Source organism: Anneissia japonica, unplaced genomic scaffold (genome assembly GCF_011630105.1).
Source record: "Anneissia japonica isolate Jap-2015-1 unplaced genomic scaffold, ASM1163010v1 scaffold199_len4679917_cov187, whole genome shotgun sequence".
NCBI lineage: Eukaryota > Metazoa > Echinodermata > Crinoidea > Comatulida > Comatulidae > Anneissia > Anneissia japonica.
Window position 1 is genome coordinate 2,308,515 of NW_022686322.1, and position 22,218 is coordinate 2,330,732.

The following is a 22,218-nucleotide window of genomic DNA, read 5'->3' on the forward strand; positions in this document are numbered from 1 at the left end:
TTTGCGTGTAAAAAACAGATCTCATTTTTCCCTTTTATACATTTGAAAGATTTAAAATGACCTTAACAATTAGAGTATAGGCCTAAAGTTTTAATATCTTCAACATCATATTTGAATACCAATCTATGGGTTTGTACAAACTGGTTTGTTCAACTCAATATTTTTAATATAATTTATTGAATATATGGCAATTTAAAATAATTTTCGAATAATTTTTATTTTAAAACATTTATTACCTTTGTTATATTATATTATTTTCCGTACTTGTATTCACTTCTGGCAAAGTGAGTGCAATGATTGTTAATTATCTTTTTATCTCGTAACCCGTCTCATGTGTTTTACAATCCTGTAAGTGGCGATTCTTTTTTTCGCTGTTGGTTTGTTTTAAATGAATGAATGAATGAATGAATACAAGATTAAAAGAATGAGTGAATGAGTGAATGAGTGAGTGTGTAAATGAATGATAAAATCAATCAATGAAATTTTAATTCTGGAAGCACAACCTAGACGGAGTTCTTTAAACGAACTACTACTGTTATTAAGCTTTTTGATAAAGTTTGATAAATCCATCCCCGAGTGGTAAAGCCGTTATACAATCCTGAAAATGTAATATTTTGCACTATGTTTATATATCGTATATTAATAGACGTTTATTGTAGGTTTTTTCAGAGCACGGGTCACAAACATATGATTAGTAGGAGTCAATTAGAAATTGTACAGCATTTAAATCATCACCAAACTCTGTTTATTAAAAATTGTTATCACATATTGTTTATTAAAACTTTTAAAATTATAACAGACACTCCTGCACTATTGGAAAAACCTGTACTATGAATGCAAACACCCTCCCTTATTGAAGTAAATGTATTAATCAATTCACGAGTACGATGCGTTTCTTGCCACAATACAATATCTACTTTTTGATCACGACACCACTTAAATATTTGTCTTTGTTTTGTCACGTTTAGGGAGACAATGCAAACTTATGTTATTCATGTTGTTGTAAAAACAACATAATAATTTTTTTTCCAATCATCATAATGCAATTTGCTTGACGAATTACTTTTAATTTTACTAATGAAAAACTTTGTTTTACGATTTTTCTTACTTTCGCTTGATTTTCTTCTTTTGTGGTGCCTTGACGACTCGTTCTAGTCGTTTACTTTCGCTTTGCCTTTTTGTTCGGCAGATGGTGCTAATGATTTTGTGAAGTGTGTTATCTTTTCTTGTTTCTTTACTCTCTTTTTTCTGCTCTGTTCTTCAATCCCATAATCATATCCTCACACCATATAAATTACTGTGTTGAGTTCGTGATGCATGTTCGACAAAGCAGGTTATTGTATCTGCAAACAATAAGCTGTGGGTTACGAAACAAAGTCGTGAAACCTCATTAATGTCGGTATCAACGTCTATATCGAACACAAACAGTCTTATTGTCGGTACAACGTCTATATTGAACGGAATTACTGTAATTGAGAATTTCGCAATAGACGACGTAGAGCAGATGAGAATTGCCTATGACGGAACATGTAAATGAGCGGGTTGACGGCCGAACCCATGTACAACAACACCGAAGACATCAAATCGTACCAGTATATATCAGAACGTTGAGGTCCAAATAAAATTATAAAAACTTTGCTAGAATAAGGAAAGTAGGCAGCAATGAAACAGCAGACCATCAAAGCACTTGTTTTAGCCGCTTTAATATTCTTGTAAACAGATGTTGGTGTACCGACTGTATTCTGAGCGGCTATTGCGTTTATGTGTTTTCTCGCCTTCATGAAAATACGGAAATACATTATGATCATTAAGAACATAGCTGCTGGAAATATTACCAAAACTGCGTAACGTTGAACTACGACACCTTGCGGATTTACCTGATAGCAAAAGAATATCCCTTCAATTTGTTTGCTTTTCCAAAACAATTGTATGAATCCATAAGAACATGCTAATATCCATGAGGCAGTGATAGCACAGTAAACCCTGGCCCGAGTAACAATTTGTGCATATCGTAAGGGTTTTATTATAGAAACGTACCGATCCGTGGTAATAAGGAGAAGATGGAGAAACGAAGTACAGATGAAGACTTTCATAGGTATGTATTGTAACTCGCAGTCATCGATGTTCTCTATGTAGAGGGATCCCCGCAGGATACACGCCCACATGAACATAGGCACGCCTATGATCCCCGTAAGTAGGTCCACCAATGCTAAGCTAGCAAGCAAAGTAAACTGAGTCTCATGTAAGCTTGGAATTCGGCGAATGACAATAAGAACAAACGCGTTTCCACAGATGATCACCAAGTCCAACGGTATATAAACAGTTAAAACAAATATTAAATTTTCCCGTATTTCGTTGGCTGTGACATTCCGGGAACTAACAAGCCCTTCCATTTTACAAGTCGGATGGAACAAAACACATTTATATAATGACAACCGTAACACAACTCTACGTGGTAGTGACTGACTTAAGTCGAACGTTGTGGTTAGGATTGAATTGGTCATGTAAAGTGACGTCAGAATAGCTCTAATTTCTCTAATAGATGCTTCGGCATATCTACTTAAAATAATCGATTTTTAAAAATCTGTGATTAAATGTCAGTGGAATCAGTCAAATTTCATAGTTTATCAAAGGATACAGGTAATCGATTTTTATGATACATATATATAAATATGGCTGTTTTAAAGATTAAGGTTTAATATTTAATCCTTGCGTATTTATAGGCCTATAAAGTGGATAGCTTACAGATAATGTACATGACAAATCATTTATACATCTAAAATAATTTTTCTGAACAATAATTTAAACGACTTAAAATGCTAGCAGGCGTACCAAATGGTAATAACGTAAGTTAATCTAGGTAGTAAAAATGCATTGTACATTGGTAGCATGATTTTACTATATAACATCAATTTGACTTTATTGAAAACAACAATAATTCTAGAAACATTTGTTGCAATCACCTGTAGGTGATAATTGAATAACACCAAGGAAGTTAACTTTGGACCCATTTTAGTTTTGTTTGTTTATTTATTCGGCATCTCTCATAAACATACATGAAAACTGCATTAAAATGTTATAAAAAATGGGAAAATTACATACAAAATTACACAGCAAAAATCAACAAACATACAAAAGAAAAGAAAAACCTGATGCTAGGGATAACACATAAAAGTTATTAAAAATAACTTATTTCCAACATCAAAATATTATTATTATTAGTTTAGACAACTACCAGCTCTCGCTCCATAATGTGTTGCTTAAGAGTTATTTTAAAGCAATTTAGATTGTTAGCTTTTTTATTAAATTTGGGCAATGCATTCCATTCTTTAATAGAATTATATAAAAATAGAGGAGCCAATTCCTTTGGCTTTGGGTACTTCAAAATTGTTTCGACAAGATCGAGTGTTATGGTTGTGAAAATTTGCTACCCGTTGAAATCCTTCCGACATATATGGAGCACTTTTGGCCATGAACTATTTCAAATACATGATTAAGACGAAGGAATCGACTCTATTCTCAACATTTAAGATACCAATATTATATCGGTGCCTATGTGGGCTCTAGGACCTAATTGAATGACAAACCTACACATTTTGTTTTGTAATATTTGCAATTTACGTTTCATCGTCTTATGAATACCACAAAACCAGAAAGAAGAGGAGTAATCGTTTATGCAGTACATTGAATAAGAGCTGAACATAAAATTTTGCAACACTTTGTGTTGAGAACCCTCTATTGTCGATACAAAAAAAGTCTATTGTTTATTTTCTTGGTAATGAAATTTGAATATTCCGTTCCTTCCAAACATTGGTCTATTATAATTCCGAGATAATTAACAAAACTTTTACAATTTATATCACATCCATTTGTTTTTACTTTCATTTTCGTGCCAAAGATAATGCATTCAGTTTTGTCAAGGTTAATTTTTAAACTTAGCCACAAGCCATTCACATAAGGAATCCAAAGCATCTCCAAGTGTATTGGAAACAATATTTGGATCCTGATGTGAGGAAACTAATGCAGTACCATCAGCGTATAACATAAGTTTGCATTTAAAATCAGTACAAATAACCATGTCATTTACAAAACAAATAAAAAGTAAGGGGCCAATAATGCTACATTGTGGAACTCCACATGAAATAATACAAGATTTAGCTTCCATTAACACAGACGATTTGCCTTCTATCCGAATGATATGATTTGAACCACTCAACAGAGACTACACCCATTAATTTGAGCTTTTCAGATAAAATATGACAATCTACCCTATCAAAAGCTTTTTGGAGATTGATAAGAACCATACCCGAGTAAAGCCCTTTGGATGATCGGATCTTAAGATCATCAAGTAAATTTATAAGACAGAGTCTGTTTACCCATACCAGATTGGTATGGGTAAATTATATTATTTTCAGTGAGAAAAACTGTAAAGTTGAATGAATACAACTCTTTCTAATAGTTTTGGGAGAGAGCTTAAGATACTAATGGGCCTATAATTCTCAACCTGTGTTCTGCATCATTTTTTTTATAATGGTTTATTCTTAGCAATTTACATATCAGATGGACCAGTATTAGTAGCAATTGATAGATTAATTAAATAGGTAATAGGTGTCTTGAGAAAATTCGCACCATCTTTGAGAAATGTTGGAGGAATATCATCCATGCCTGTGCCTTTTGATGGATTCAGTTTTCCTAATTCATTAAGAATACAAGCTTCGTCAACTTTGCTTAGTATAACATTTTTGTCACTTACGGTGTTATATGAAGCATACACATTTTTAGGGTTTGGGAGTTTGTCAACAAGTGTGGTGACTTCATTGAAACATGAAGTAATTCTGCAGGGCCGGTAAGTTAATTACGGTTTTTTACGATTAGTTAGATTTGTTGCCATATCCTAGCGTCTTAAGAAGCTCCCATTAATTTTTTGGATTATTTTTGTTTTCTTCAGCTCTGTTAAGAATGTATTTGAATCGATTTGGCATTTTTTATATCATACTGTATTTCCTTTCTAAATTTTCAAAAATACCTTCTGCAGATCTTTGTTATATTTATCTTTCTTTAGTTGTTTAAATAACCTATCTAAGAATTAGTCGACTGCTTCAAGTTTTGCGATGTCATTTCTTATAAAAATAGACACCTCTTCCTTTTTCTGTCTTTCCTCAGGACACTATATCCTTTGATTGCAATTTCTTGTTTTGTAACTGAGGTGTCGAACCAAGTTTCAGATATGGAAAAAATGGCTGAATTACATTTGCGGGCTATATCTCGAACATCAGTGAGTTTATCAGCGATCCAACGTTCATATGTAGGAAGTGTAATCCTTTATTTTTCATGCAAGATATTGTTCCTGGTTTCAAATTGTAGTCGGCTGAGTACTCATTGGTTAATTAAAAACCGTGGTCTTGGTGTTGGGTAACGTCACATTGATCTAATGGTAGTCGCTTCCAAATACAGTTCGAATATACGTAATTAAAACGCAGTACCGTATCTTATCTTCCGTTTGCTAAAGGAACGGTAAAATGCAACATCCAATAAAATGCCCCAACGGTGTGAGTGATTGTTCATAAAGTCTTGTGAAATCGCTCGCTGAATGCAGATAAAGTTGGTGACGTAATGCTAATTATATTAATATATATGCATGGTATGAGCACAATTGCACATCTCATTGAGTTCATCAGTAGCACAAAATAAATACGTTAAAGTGTAAAATTTTCTGTGATGTGTTTTGTAATCTCAACAGAATATAGTGTCGTGTAGTACCGTATACTGTTGAATATTTGCCAATCTTAGACTGGAATCAGGCATTTTAGTTGTGTTTTGACTTGATATAGCCTAAATAAGTGTATGGAAAAATTCTTTCATCTTTCTGTCACATACTCAGCAAGTGCATTTCAACACGGTATAGCCATATTATTAATATGGGTTTTTTCATTGACGTAACCAATCAATCTAATTTTTTTTCTCAAAATGTTGTTGATCGGAAAATGAGTTAAAAATATATGAATTGTGAAATTGATAGGAATATTAACAAAGAGCCAAATTGTCATATTTTTCGGGGGGCGGGGGGGTTGCTTCATTCCCTGGATCCCTTTTTACAAAGTTTTAATGACGCCCGACCACGTCCACTTTTCTATCGTCGGAGAACCCCCTATCGGGGACCTCGGACCCCCTCGGGCAAATCTTGGCGCCACCCCTGTTTGATTTGTTACCAGTCTCTGCTTGTAAAATTGAATCCTGCTGATGTGTTTTCGCTGCATCCAAACACTCTTTATTGCTTGTTTTGTATGTTTTTGTTGGTCTTTTTTGTCTCAGTATTTAACATTCAGTTAACATATTTTCTTCTTTATGTGAGTAGAAAAACGACGTCGTTCTTGAACTCTTGTCCAAAACTTAATGTTGACTAAAATCTACCGCTGCCATTTTTGTGGAATTCAATTGGAAGCCACGGGTCCAGGTGAGGATCGACTGGTGTATGGTCAGTGGTGGTAGCCTAACGCAGGACGTAAGTAGCTTTGCTGTTTGCCGAGACGCCATTGTGTTTTGTGTTTTACTTGAACTACATACATCAGGTGGCTGAATAAAGCCTTAGCATTGTTGAGGATGTGTTTTTTTAAATACTTGTCAACACCAGGCATAGCTTAAATAAACGTTGCACTCGTTAAAGGACACAGAATGGGAAAACCTCAAGGCAATTTGTATTGCTAAAACTAGGGGATGTAGAGCAGCTCGATCGTAACAAAATTCCAACTATAATAACGGGTACAAGGTAGATAAAAGAAACTAACAGTGTTTAACAAATGATCAAAGTGCGCTGTATAGTTAACATTCCAAGGGGAAAAAAAGTAAACCAAAAACAATAACCAATCCTGAAAGCAAGAAACAACTCATGTCGAATATTTCTCTCACCAACGCAAATTCAGCACTAAATAAAATTGATGGGTTATCTATTGAACTTAGAAGTAATAACATACGGTAGACATCGGACACCTTGGTAAAAGCAGACACACACCCAGCTGAATACAATATAAATGGTTACAACATCTTTGGAGAATGTCGGAAGAATAGAAAAGATAACATCAATGCAGAAGAATTAATTGGAATTAATGTTGCGGATGAATTGGAAGTAAACTGGATCATGGTCAAACACAACAGGTTCCCAAGGAGCTTTCTTTATATTATCGTGGGTACTGTTTATATACCGCCAGGATCTGAGAATTGTGAACTCTTGCTTGAACATTTATTATCAACTATTTGCTATATTAAACTCAGTAATAATAGGTCCCTGGCAGGTATATTATTATTGGGTGATTTTAGAGTTGATATTAGTTCACTTTATCTCGGGAATGATATTAGCAAATTGTTACCTAACCCACAGAGGAGCAATATTAGATTCAGTCATTACCAACATGATGACATCTATAATGTTCCCGTAATTAGGCTTGAGTGACCATTTGTGTGTTTTAGTTTGCACCAAAGTAACAACTGCCAATAACAACATGATTCTGAAAACTATACAACCCATGACATATTCAAACATTCAATTGTTTGGACGTCGGATAACGCAAGTAGACTGGGCGGGTGTTAAAAAAAACAAAAACTAATGCCTTTTACAATGTTATGAATTGTGGAATTAATAGATTTTTTTCCTAAAAGGATAGTTAAACTTCACCCAAACGATATGTGTTGGATGACAAACCGTATTAAATCCCTTATAGCAAACAGACAAGATTTCGTTAAAGGTAACAGTCGATAACAGTCTGTTAAGGAAAAGGTTTCGTAATGCAATTATAAGGGAAATTACTAAAGCTAAAATCAGATACACTAAAAAGAAAGTAAAAATACTCCAAAATTTAAACCCTGGTGGTTGGCATAAACAGATTAGATCACTAGTTGGGCTTGAAAGAGCAGATCCCACCATTAGCGTCCCCAACATTCCTCCAAACAGCCACTGAAATTAACAAATCATTATCTTGCTTTTTACATTACAGGTCCCAATTGATTAAAGTCCAATGCCTCTACATAGATTTGAAACGTGGATGATTTACAAAGAATTAAGTAAGATATCTGTATCTAAAGCATGATCTACCAGAAAGATTCATTAAAGAATTTGCTTGTGAAATTAGTGGTCCTGTGAGTGAAATAATTAGTTCGTCTATTAATCTGCACAATGGAAAAGAGCAAACATAATTCCCCTACCCAAAAAGTATCCCCTACAATCAACGCTTTGAGGTCCATTTCACTAACCCCAACGTTAGCCAAAGTTGCTGAAAACATAGCTAACAAACTCTCAAGTATTCAAAGTCGTATTGATACAACACAGTATGGTAATCAGAAAGGGAAGTGAATCACCCACTGTCTTGTTGACGTATACAATCGCATCGTGTCCCATACTGAGAAGCCGGGCAGTACTCTGGTGCTGACCGACTTCTCAAAGGCATTCGACACGATCGACCATACCATCGCATTTAGCCATCTTTGAAATGGGTGTAGCCCCATTGATCCTTCAGTGGGTGGTTGACTTCCTTTGCAATAGGGAACAAAGGATTCGGTACAAGAATACTTTCTCTGACTGGTGGAGTACCACACGCTACCATCTTGCACCGATTATTTTGTATGTATTATTAACGAAATCTTTAATAAATACTTCACTGATTATAGCAAACATGTATACATAACTGTAACCATCTTTTAAGAAAAAAACCTTAAAACCTTAAAAGGTTCTTCCGTTTTTTAATCCCTTAAAAACTATTGAAAAAAGAACGATAAAAATTAAAAAGCAGATTGTGTCAAAAACAATAGATTTAATTTACAAGATATTAAAAGAAAACCTTTAGCAACCAAGTACAGTGCTGCCTATTTAAAAATTGAAAACTAGAATGTTAAAATCTCCTTATACCATTTATAGAATTCAACTGATTACAAAATCAACTGTGTTCTTTTTATGTCTCTCTTTTGTGTAATTGTTTATTATTTAATGCCGCTGCGTCGGTGACAGCCGCTGTTTTTATTGTACTGTAATAATCGTCTTGTGTTTTGAAATGCAATAAAAAAAAATCACCATCATTATAAATTATTATTATTATTATTATTATTATTATTATTATTATTATAAAACATAATTAATACATCATTATAAATATTATTTTTGCTATTATTACATCATTAAATTGAACTATTATTATTGTTTTATTGTTATTATCTTCGTCATACGTACCTCCATTATTGCACCTTAGCATGTATTTAAATATATCTATTTTTATGATATTGATACAAGTTTACTTGCCTACTAATTATATGTGAGTATAATACATAAATAGGCTTATCACTATGTTGGCTATAACTGTATATATAAATTTTGCTATTTAAATCATACTGTCTTATTACATATTCGCGGCGTTATGGAACAACTACAAAGTTAAAACTACCGTATATAGTCTTACAATTATGCTATAAAAATGTGTTAGGGATGATATTAACAATTTTGTCCGGACCAAAGCCAAGTAAAAACGCAATTGTTACATTTCGTAACAATCTCAGTAACCACTACATCGACGATTTTATGAGTGCAACGGTTATCAGAGGCTACATTTAAAAAAACTGGCTCCCAGCGGGAGCGTGTGTCTACTGCCTTATACAGGAGTTCTTATGTTCTTCAATATGCAGATGTGTGTATTATTGTAGTGTATCTGGATTTTTCATGAAAATTTTCTTTCATAACAATATTCTGTATAGGCCAACTACTATATTACACTAAAAACACTTTAAAAAATGAGTAACTCTTGGAGTCACCACGTTATATCGTTGATCACGAAGAGTACTACCATGTTCTAAAAGGCGTCCTTCAAATGGCGGTAAAAGGCGTTCGTGGCGAACGCGTGCTGCGTCTCTATAACGCGTGTTCGGGTTTCGAACGCAATTTTGTTCGAGTTCCGAACGCTATTCGATTGTCAATAGAGCGCCCCTACCTCGTGGTAGTAGTACTCATCATGCCTAAACCGGATTTACCCTTTTGCGCCATCTTTAACTGCTACACCATGACATAGTGTCTACGCCCCCGTTGGAGGCAGTAGACAAAAAAATTATACCCTGAATTCATTCTTAGGAATGTCTAAATTCAGTTAAACTAGCAATTCCGTATTATATTTATAAATCTTTATAATATTATACAAAAATTAGATTTTTCTTAAAAACTGAAATTTTGCCGGGAATGGGGCTTTAAAAAAAAAGGAAAAGGAAAAACCTCTTGATTGATATTAACAATATTGTACATGCAAAGAGACTAAATTAATGACTGTTTTATTTATTTTTTGTTTGTTTATACGTCATAAGCTAATCAGTAGATAATAAATCATTATTTTTATGAATGTTAGTTTGGACGAAATATATATCGGGTATAATTATGATTACTAGGATAATTTTAAAAACTTTTTTGATGAGTATTTCAGTGGCAGATTCAAGGGGTCCAGCTGGCCCACTGTCTGGTTTTTTTTTCAAAATTTTAAAGTGTTGAAAAATGAAAATTATATTCAAATTTAGTCTGAGAGTGCCATTTCCGGCCAAACAGGTGCCATAATCATAAATTTTCTTACCTCAGCCCCAACCAGGCGATGACGTGGTGTACACTGTCCATCTGTAAAAGTTACTCCCTGGGCCCAGCTATATTTCAAATTCCTGGATCTGCCACTGTATTTTGAAAATGTAAAGTGGAAATAAATGTTAATTGCATTCCTTAAAATCAATTAGATACAACTTATAAAAAGCTATAGGCGCCAGAGCTTCCGGGGGCTTCGCTCCCTGGACCCTCACCGGGGCCCTAGACAGCCTCCTGGCCCCCGACCAAGACTTGGGCCTACGGCCCAAGGCCTTCTTATTTTGCATTCCGTCCCACCCCCACCCACTTTCAAACACGGATCGACGCCCTTGGTTACCGAGTAAAGCTTGCATAAAACCAAACCCAAATCAAGTGTGCAAACTTAAATAATGCCATAAAGCATTAACTCGAAGCAAAAAGCTTCGATAGAAAAATAAGAAAACAAACTAAACAATAAGCAAATGTGATCTTATGCAAGGTGAGGGGAAACTATTAAAATAAATGTGTTTTTAGATGGGCTTTGAACTGCCTGCGAATCGCAAGACCTGAGAGAAATAGGCTGACCATTCCAAAGTTAGGCAGCAATTCAAGGAAATTAATTGTCACCAATCCGTTTATGGTGTACCTGCCGAACAAGTTGGATAGTGTTGGAAGATCTTGTTAAAGCCCCATTCCCGGCAAAATTTCAGTTGTTAAGAAAAATCTAATTTTTGTATAATAATGTTATAAAGATTTATAAATATAATACGGAATTGCTAGTTTAACTGAATTTAGACATTCCTAAGAATGAAAAAATGTAAAAAAAAAGTCTGAAATTTGATTTCTTTTGTGTTCCACACAAAAAATAAATGCGGATGAATTTTTCATGTTTGATTTCACCTCTGAATTTGCCAAGTAACGATGAATTCGTCGAGAAAATGGTAATATTTTATGAGAAATAGTCTGTATTTCTCTTTTTTTTTTATTCTTTTGCGTAAAACTAAAATTCATGTCAATATTTTTCCATGATTTATAATAATTGGAGTAATGCAAATGCATATTTCTAAAAAAAGTCAGTTTTTAGTGAAATTTTGCCGGGAATGGGGCTTTAAGCGCACATGCGCACGTAGTATTAGGTAATCGGAATTTCAAAGGGCAGAAGCCAGGGAGTGATTTGAAAACAAAGAGAAGGAAAAGAAACTCCAATAAAACAAAAAGTTGAAATTGAATTCTTTCTTGGACAGGCAACCAATGATGTTCGCAAATAATTGGAGAGGTATGAGTGCGTGTCTTACAAGACAAAAATGAGTCTAGCAGCAGAATTTTGAAATTTCTGCAGAGTGTAAATCTCTTTTAAACAGACCACTATCCTGATAATTGCAGTATTCCAGTCTTGAAAAAATCAGTGCCCTGGCAGGTGTCCTTATTTTGAATAATCGTAAGTTTCTAAGATGAAACTGCCCTACTAACATTAGATGCTTGTGAGTTGAGATTTGCTGGCGAGTCAATAGCTACTCTATAAAGTTTAATAAATGTGTCCCCTACTGACAGATGTATACCTGTAACATGACACTGAGTGTCCCAGTCACAGACTTAATTAATGCCTCATTAGCCCAGGCAAAGGTACCCACACAGTGGAAGGAAGCTAATGTAGTTCCGGTCCCTAAACAGTACCCTGCTACTATTTCAAAACTAAGACCAATTTCCCTTACCTCAATTTTGGCAAAGGTAGCAGAAGGGCGGGTTGCAAAAATCTTAACTGAATGTATTAAAACCAAATTAGACAAACGGCAGTATGGTAATCAGAAAGGGGTGTCTACCACCCACTGTCTAGTTGATATCTATCATAGTGTTATGAGTGCCTTGGAGAGGCCAGCCACTACCAGTACACTGGTACTGACTGACTTCTCCAAGGCCTTTGATTTGGTAGACCACAACACTGCCATCACAAAACTTTTAAACATGGAGGCCCAACCTGAAATAGTTCAGTGGATTGTTGACTTTATCTCTGAAAGAAAGCAAAGAGTTACCTATAAGGGTGTTCTGTCAGAATGGACCACTCTTACAGGAGGAGTCCCCCAGGGAACTCTGTTAGCCGTTTTATTATTTTTAGTTTGTATAAATAACTCCTTGAATGATGTTGATGACATAATTAATGTCGAAATATTGAATCCCAACACGATGACGTGTATTTCAATACTTGGAGTATGTATTATACTTTCTTATCTGAGATTAATCAGTGGACCTTTCGGTTTAATACATAAGCAATTGTTATCTGCTTAGAAATCATGCAACTGACTATTTGTTAACATTCGTCATTGGTTATTAATGGCCGTTGTTAGCCAACTAGCCAATTAATAACATTCTCTTCAGTATTATCGCATAGGCATACCGAGTGGTGACGTCACCCACTGATCCAAACTCATTGCAGAATCGGGTGAATTGAATGACATAATGCCTGGACAAATGTAGAAACTGAATAAAAAGAGATCAATAACTGAACCTTGGAGCACACCATAGTGTAATGAATTTGGGACAGAATACGAACCAAAAATGGATACCCTACTACTGGTATGTGATTCTAAAATATTCTTGAAGTGGAATCAGTTGTTATGTGTACCCACACGTCTAGTGACATTGCTATTGTAGACTCATCATGCTCTGTCATTAATTAATTAATTAATTGTTTTCTTTCAGGCTTATATTTTGTATTTATATTGTTTGTATATACTGTTAGTACTGTTTAAACATTTTATGTTGGAATTTTAAATTCTCCGTATGCCGTATATAGAATTCAACTGATTGTAAAATTAATTGTTTCCTTTTTTTTTTTTTTTTTTATTTATTAAAGTCCCATAAGCATGATGCTTGTGTAAAAGACTGAAGGCTCTGAATACTTAAAAGGTGAGTATCCGGCTGTTTGTGTAGGCTATTCTAACAGTTATAAATATGAATGTAGCTGTACTTTAATCAATCTGAAACGATAAAATTTTAAAATTGCAGCAAGCTGATTGTCATTTTTTCTCAAGTCCCAGGCATATCCCTTTTTTCAAATCCAAAGTCATTGTTAAAGTAAATCTTTATTATTCGTTTAGTGAAAGGGAACTCTAAGCTTGTATAAAACATCTGAATACAATTACCAGATTTTTAGCTTATTAAGAAGTGCATAGCACCAAAGAAAATAGGGTTTGGAAGGAAGGGGTCTGTCTCCATTACAGGCGTTAACTTAGATGTGAAAATAACATCGATAAGTGACTCAGATTATTTCCTAATCACCGTACCGTTTAAACCAGAAAGAAGACTTGAAGTAGTTTTATAATATTCCTTCCCTTCAAAATTCTTAAGGAACTTCCTGAATGTTAGAAGTAGAACTATGGAGTGGTAGGAAAAAAGACAATATTAATAATAAATTATGCTAGATTAGTTCTCTCCAATGTGAGAATTTATTCAATATAACTGGGACTAAAATACAAATATTAGTTTCCATGAACACTATTTAAGAACCTTTGTCGTTTTTTTTTTATACAAGTAAACAATACATTTTGAGAGAATAGAGCAGAAACCTACTGTACGTAGGCTGTAATACTTAGGATGTGGTAACTAAAAGACTATGTTATGCAGAGTTTGTCAAATTTGTGCAGTTGGAAAATTGAGCAAGAAAATCTTTTAAACGATCATTTACCATTGCAAATGTGAAAGTTAGATATATATTGTTTTAATCTTCTTGGTTTTCTTAATAGAGTTTTACTATAATGCCATTTCACTGCAACCATAGCCGGTAAGATGTAATTTATTTAAAAAAAATTAATGTAGGGCGGAAAGGTGAACGAAAGAATTAATACTACACGTGTATGGATTAATGACTGAATGAATGAAAAAATAAACTCCGGGCATAAATGTCTGTCCACATTATCATATATTCCTTGACAAACAACTATTGTATGCCCGTAAAGCCGGGCATTCACTGCGTCGTGCAACGGTCGTATGACCGTCACACGACGAATGCATCTCTGCTTCCGGCGAGCGATAGACGACACAACGCCCTCTGCTGATTTTTCAGTGGCAGTCTGAACGGATCCTCATTAAAAAAAAGATCCGTTAGGTCCGCGCCGTCGCTTGCGTTCATCGTCGCGTTGCCGTCACACGCATTGAGTACCCGGCTTTACAGTCATGATGTACCTGCCTGTATATGATCATGATTATGATGTCATCATGACCGTATTTAGGCATGTCGCATGTTTTTGTCAAATACAATTTGATAGTCTGTACATGGCTTAATAATTTGAAGTTCACACAAGTTTTATTACTTGATAACGGTGGTAAAAAATGTACTGAATGATCATCAAAATGTTGACAAATTATTAGTAAAACCGTTTATTGTTGGAAGCATTGTACGTCAAAATAAAGTAGAAACGAAGAAATTAAAACAATGGTAAACAATCTGACTGACCATTTTGATTTTTCATTTAAACGACAAATCAATATGTTTTTTATTTTCAACGTTTCTATTATCTTACGAATTTTCAAGCCCATAAAAAGTCATACTGTTGTGTAATGTCGTTAATGATACATTAGTGGTTGGACTTTTATTAGATTATGTTAACCACTAATGTAATAAAATTCCACCACTAGTGTACCATTATCAAATGATGTAATAAATATCAACCACTAATTGTAATAACAATTTAACAATATTGTGATCAAACTCAATAAGAACAACTATAAATCAATACCAATCTGCATATTCACCTACCTCCTCATAGGCCTACATTTACAATTGCTATAATCTTTCACCCTCACTCTTGTTGACTGACGTGGTTTAGTTTTACTAAGTCCTCATTTTGAACGTATTTTTGTTTTACTTTGCTTTCATTACTCCTCTCTTTGATACACACCTACTGAATCGTGATTCCACATACTGTACGTAAAGTCTATTTTGAGAATGAGTGATCAAACATCTTAATACCCATATTTTAGCATTGTATTTCTTCTGTTATGAAGACAATGTATTATATTATTTAATTATGACTTCAGGTCATGATTGTATCATTAGCTCAGTCAGTCTTTTTTGATTTCATTGACAGCTTTCATGTAGAGTTGAGGTCAGTAGTCATTATTAAATCTGATTCATTCCGTCTGTAAAATGGAAGGGATCATTAACACTCGAAACATAACAACATACGAAATGAGGGATACTTTGATATTTATTTTAACTATTTGTACACCGTTGGACTTGGTGATCATTTGTGGAAACGCTTTTGTTCTTATTTTTATTCGCCAAACTCCCAGTTTACAAGTGCTGCAGTTCACTTTGATTGCGAGCTTAGCATTAGTTGACCTACTTACGGGGATCATCGCCGTCCCCCTGTACGTGTTGGCGCTTGTTACGCGGGGAGACGACTACATTAAGATTGATAGCTGTAATTTACTATACATTCCTTTGAAAATATGTCTTGTTACGTCGTTTTTCCACCTTCTTTTTATTACGACGGACCGGTACGTTTCTATAATAAAACCATTAAAATATAGACAAATAGTTACTCAGACCCGAGTTTTCTGTGCCATCATTTTCTCCTGGATTACAGCCAGTGCATTTAGCTTCACGCAGTTGCTTTGGAAGGGCGAGGGAATATTCCTTTGTTACCAAAGTATTGCAGCTCAACGTTACATGATTTTGATAATGTTCCCGACCGGTATGTTCTTATTGATCAAAATGTACTTCCGTATTTTCATGGAAGCAAGAAAGCACAGAAACACCATAACCGCTCAGAATACAGTCGGCACACTAACAACTGTTCAGAAGAATGTTAAAGCGGCTAAAACAAGTGCTTTGATGGTCTGCTGTTTCATTGCTGCCTACTTGCCTTATTCTAGCAAAGTTTTTATCATTCTATTCATTCAACGCTCTGAGATGTACTGGTACGATTTGATGTCGGAACTGTTTATATGTATTGGTTCGGCCGTTAATCCGTTCATCTACGTGTTCCGTCATAAGCAATTCTCATCTGCTTTACGTCGCCTATTGCGCAATAAAGTCAGTGGAGAATTGGATTCTCAATTAGTACAGTAATTCTGTTTGATAGTCCCACTGGGAGGCTTCACTACCTTTCGGAACAACACCAAACTCGTCGAATGTTCGTGTTCACGATTCGTGCAATTTTGGGCAAAAATAGAATAATCGAGTGCATAATATATTGCACAATCTTGCAGACTCTAGATGAATTTTTTTCTATAATTGATAATGTAACTACAATTGTTGTCTAATAAGGCTACAAAACGTCTTTGAACTTAGTCTAGGCCTATCCCTTTAAAATGCGATATGCCTAAGGCTAGTTCTCTGAAGGCGAATTCAACAATTCAGCTATATTAGTATTTACTACAGAACCGGTGTCGGTGTCGTCGACCACCAGAATTTGCGTCGTACCAGGGAACAGTAAAATTTCACTGTTCCCTGGTCGTACCAACGCACTGCATAAAGCTTAAATCACAGACTGATCAACCAACGCAAAAACTGTTTTGGTGACGTCATTTTAAAACCAGAGTTTTAACTTTGAACCTCTACGAAACAATTAGTAACAATTTGATTTACTGACCCGAATACAGAATAGGCATACAATTTGTTTGCAACGATTGAATCTACCGAGCTTTCATACACTGTAGGCCTAGAGTACAACAAAGCACACAGATCCACTTTCCGGTTCAGTAGATTAAAATGAACAAAATAGTAATAGAAATCTGAATTTGCTCTAACACTACACATTGAGACTTCACTATAGACATGCAATCGTAAATATGGATAGCGTCAAGTTGGTATGTTTGCTCAATAGTGTTCTTCTTGGCTTTTCCGTCCATACCGGTAAGTATCCATGCAGTCAGTATGATAAACTCGGGGCCATAACGTAGGTCTATCTAGTATTTCAAAATACAGATGAAGACCCATAGATTGAATTTTACAGATAGAGTTTCCATTATTGTTTAAGCTGAGGCAGGATATTGTTATGCTGATGAGACATGTAGATGGCTGGAAATGCACAGATTGTAATTGTCCAATTTTGTGTTAAACTTTTTAAAAAATTAACGGGCGGGTCAGCTTTGTATGGCTACGAATCTTTAGTAAGATTGGAATTATAGGCCTATTTTTTCCACCTGTTTAAATATGTTTGTTGCAAACTTAATTTTCAGTGGCGTATCTGGGGTGCGCGGGGTGGGGCGCACACGCCCCTCCAAAAATTACTCTCTACCCCCAATCGCCCCCCCCCCAAAAAAAATCAGAGTAAAGTAGTTAAAAAGCACCTAAAATCACATTATTTTCCGAATTACCGCTTCTTAACTGACCATCAAGCCCTTCTCCCTACTTCACCTTCGCGCCCCCATCAGCATCCCCATTTCAAGATTTCTAGATCGACATTGCTTTATGTCCTTATGCCTTGCTTTGTATTGTATTTAAAAATGTGTCTGCCGCTTTCAGATTTATTTACTGTAGTTAATTGGTTATTGATTCTGTGCCTTTTTACTTTAAAAGGTAGTAATGAGTACAGATTTCCGATTTTCATTCCCGCCGTGAACGAGAGGTTACCAAACATCGTGTTTTTGAATGAGGGAGAAGTTGTCGGTGTTGCGAACGTTTCAGTACCCGCAGTTGGCCTTGATGAATCCGTTGTAGTATATGCACAAGCAACATTTGTATTATACGACGCATTGCACGGATCAAACCTCACTAACGATGCAATCTCAATCCATATTCGCACATCCGATGACATTCGCCCATATGTATCCCTTCAACCATCACAACCATCAATTGAAATTCAACTTGTTTCGTCTGCTGGAAAAGAGTACCACTTTTACGATACAAGAGATTACAATGTAGATGCGTTCTGTTTGGACATACTGTCACTTCAAAATTATACACAAGTTAAAATATCAACAGATATAGAACAAGGTGTCGTGGGTAAGAGTAGGATTATTAATTTCACAGAGGATGAAATAAAACGAATTTGCATGTTTACTGCAATAGACCTACAACATACCCACGTAGACTCAACGAATCCCGTCGTTCTGATGCTTAGCGGTGAAGACACACTGACAGGAATACAACATTTGATTGATACACTCATTGATTATTCTCACTGGGGTAAAACATTTACAGTTTATCCACTTCTAGATAAACAAAAATATAGAACCTTCGTTAAAATATTCTCTCTCAAATATGACAATACACTTTATTATTGGGGCAATCAAATAGTTATTAAAGCAGGCAATTCCTTTGAGGTCGAAGTAATACATCCATTTACGTTGACCTCAGAGAACCCAGTATTTGTCACTATGTCGATGTATGACAATTCATCATTTCATAATTCTCCAAATCAAATCGCTCAGAGTGATCCGATCTTAAACATACCCGTGAAACCAGTTGGACAATATATTTCTAGAACGTATATTCAGACTCCATCAGGATCCAATACAAGCAAAGCCATAATATCTACACTCTGCTATGGACTATCCCATATTACGTTTGATGATGATCCACTAGATGTTAACTTGGACTTTGAAATAACATCGATGACGGACTCGGATTATTGCTTAATCACCGTCCCACTGAAACCAGAAACAAGACATAAAGTACATTCATACTTGCAAACGGCAGCGTTTACTGCACTTGTTTACGTCTCAACTGCAACTACAAATTACGTATATAATGTTGGGGGCTCAGGTAAAGTTCTGAATTGCAAAACGCTTATTTACGGCCATCTACTCTATGAACATGATTGCGACGTCCAAGTATACGAGAAGAACATTTCTTGCTCCGGTCCACCTCTGACTTGCCATGTTGAAAAATCTGAATGCTCTTCTTGTATAAGACTATGTAAGATATTTAACTTTTTTTTCACAAATCAATAACAGTTTAGTCCCTTGTTATTTACATCTATCTAGCTAAACATCTACGTAATGATTTTTAAAAGATATTAATAAGTCTGTTCGATAAATGACATTGTAGTTTATCTTGTCTATAGATGCATTGATAGCGATGGGTGTTGGTTCTGTTGTAGTAACAGTGGCCCTCAACATGTTCTGTCAGATGTGGTACTGTCCAAGACGTAAAAGGTATGATGACAATACTAAAATTTATTTGACTTTATCAGAACAAAAAATGAATAAGTCTCAATTACTGTAATGACCCAAATAGTATAATTTATACACCTAGGTCGTAAAGCAGTAGAAGAAATTTTCAAAAAGCTCTTATTTAAATGAATATACTTTTGAAACATACGTCTACGATATAGTGACAACATAATTTTATCTAGTAAGGCATACATACGTGTAGTGCACAACGAACATGTATGTTTTGCTGTATAAATATGAGAATATCAATTAGCCGTTTGTTTAATACAAGAAGCCTAAACTACTCACATGATACAATAGACACGTTTAAACACATCTAAAACGCCCACACCTACACATATCGACACACACATTACAATTGTTGCTATATATTGAACATTGCTAAAGTGAGTCGTTTATGTTATGCTCATTCCATGCCGTGTTTGAATTACAGAAAAAATGCCACCAAAATGGCCAAGAAGAAGCTGAAAGAGGATCAAGAGATAAAAGAAAAAGAGCGAATGAAGAACGAAGCTTTAATTATAATCGAGAGGCGTCTTATACAGTTAGCCGAACGAAATGTTCAGAAACCAAAAGACAACACAACGTTTTATAATTTAGTTGCGGAGCTGAATGTAGGTGCAGACAAGCAATGACGATTACCGGACTGGAACTACATCATTCAATCTGCAACCTTAGTTTAATACGCAACTCTACATTCCAATAGAGTTCAATCAGCAGTTTAAAGTGTATAATAAACAAATAAATACTAAACAAACAAATTAGCCAACTAACAATTATGATACATTCTGCATTTTTAGCTTTTAAAATGCCCGTGTTTATTTTAGCATTTACTTTGCAGCTTTAACATTCAATACATAATTTCAGTTCCAAGCCTCAGAGATTTTTGTGTCATGTGAATCAAGTTGTACAGTTTGACAAATAAATATATCTTGTATCTTTGAATTTCCGCATTCAATTATTAACTTTAGCATTTAATCTGCAACTTCAGAATTCAATCAGTGACTAAGTATTCAATGTGCAATTAATTTAACATTCAACCCGTAACTTCAGATAGGGTAAAGGAAGTTTATCATGTTTTGTAGAAGGTGTTTCAAATACAAGGAAATGGAGTATAAATCAAAGGTACAATAACAAACCAAAAGTAGCAATTTATTTTTTTTTAAACAAAAAAAAAAAACAAAACAAAACTAAAGAACAATTATATAAAATGGTACTGACTAATAGAAGAAGAAGAAAAAGGTGTGTAGAACAGTAATAAAAACAAATCATAAAGTATAACAGCCATATAATATCTATTTTGTATATCTTCGTAGATCAGGCCTGATCATCAATATTCATGAGAGGCGGCCACAATATTTATTTAATTTATAAGCCATGAAATACTGAGACCTAGGGCTGAAACATCGTGAGCTAATTCACAACCTGTCACGAGTACAAGCTGGGGGTAAATAAGCATGGTCGACGGAGAATGGTTCGAACCTTCCACAACGAGGTTCAGAACCTGAATGGAAATCGCCGCACCAAACCCTCAAATTTAAGAAAAAAAAAAAAAAAACCAAATGAAGCATTTAGAAAAAAACAATGTTGTTGAAGCACGCCGTTGTTATACAGGCATATATATATATATATATATATATATATATAATGTTAATAAAGAAAAGATTAACATAAAACTTTGGCTTTTTCGTAACGTCAGTGACAATTGTATTTCTGATATGAATACACGTAATATATCATATGATGAATCTGTGTCCGATACCTTCATTTTGTTAAATTGACCCTAGGTCGCGAAGCCATTTCCCCGTGACAGGTCTAAGTATACTAAGCATTCCACAGATATGACAATAATGGATTGTTATAGAATTCGTACTCTGGATAAATGACGTTTATCCGAGTTCCTTTGATGATTTTCAGTCAAGCGAACAACGGGATATTATAGAAATTTCTATAGCAAACAGTGACATTATAATATCGTGAGTTGACTACGTGTAACTCTTACCCTTGGGTAAAGTTTTAAGCATTTCCTGCTAACAGACGTGTACCTAGCTCGATGTTTGAATAGCATGTGCTTGAAACAATCGCTGAGATTACTTTTTGTGATATTTCAAAAACGATGTCAATACCAAAGTCGTGTATGTTTAGTTTGATGTTTCTGTCGTTAAGTATCGCTAATTTTGGTAAGAATATGCTTTAAATATTACAACAATGTACTGTAGGACCTGGTCAGAGACCGACAGGTAACAGTGTTAGCAAGCTGATGCCTGGATATACCAGTAAAATTTCTCCAGAAAAGAATTCATTCTATACAAACTTTCCCCTCATAACTCTCTTCCCTGAAGAAACCAGGCATCTAACTGCCCGTGCCAAATCTACCCCTAAAAAAACATTATTAGGCCTATATTATGAGCAAATGGCACACAGTCGTTAAACATTGTTTTTCTTCTTTCTTGTGATACATTCATTTCGATTGATTGAAAGATAATTGTTTTAATTTTTTTAGTTTCATTATTTGCATGCTAAATATA

The 22,218-nt window shown here is 34.9% G+C and overlaps 4 protein-coding genes across 4 annotated transcripts in view; 3 read left to right on the plus strand and 1 right to left on the minus strand.

Annotated features, from left to right (window-relative positions):
- Window positions 1-779: 779 nt before the first annotated feature.
- LOC117114500 (histamine H2 receptor-like) lies at window positions 780-2,393 on the minus strand. Its single transcript, XM_033258171.1, has one exon. The coding sequence runs from the start codon at window positions 2,391-2,393 to the stop codon at window positions 1,464-1,466; it is 930 nt and encodes a 309-aa protein (XP_033114062.1). The 3' UTR covers window positions 780-1,463.
- Window positions 2,394-15,660: 13,267 nt separating this feature from the next.
- Window positions 15,661-16,674, plus strand: LOC117115602 (trace amine-associated receptor 7f-like). Its single transcript, XM_033259473.1, has one exon. It carries the CDS (start codon window positions 15,714-15,716, stop codon window positions 16,638-16,640), a length of 927 nt encoding a protein of 308 aa, XP_033115364.1. The 5' UTR covers window positions 15,661-15,713; the 3' UTR covers window positions 16,641-16,674.
- Window positions 16,675-17,157: 483 nt separating this feature from the next.
- LOC117115597 lies at window positions 17,158-20,635 on the plus strand. The gene is made up of 4 exons (XM_033259458.1): window positions 17,158-17,426; window positions 18,093-19,433; window positions 19,582-19,672; window positions 20,124-20,635. Exons 1-4 carry the CDS (start codon window positions 17,363-17,365, stop codon window positions 20,323-20,325), a joined length of 1,698 nt encoding a protein of 565 aa, XP_033115349.1. The 5' UTR covers window positions 17,158-17,362; the 3' UTR covers window positions 20,326-20,635.
- A 1,171-nt stretch (window positions 20,636-21,806) lies between these two features.
- LOC117114509 overlaps window positions 21,807-22,218 on the plus strand; it is a 4,137-nt gene continuing 3,725 nt past the window's right edge. The window contains exon 1 of the mRNA XM_033258182.1: window positions 21,807-21,870. Coding sequence (XP_033114073.1) covers window positions 21,807-21,870 — 64 coding nt within the window. The remainder of the gene's footprint in view (window positions 21,871-22,218) is intronic.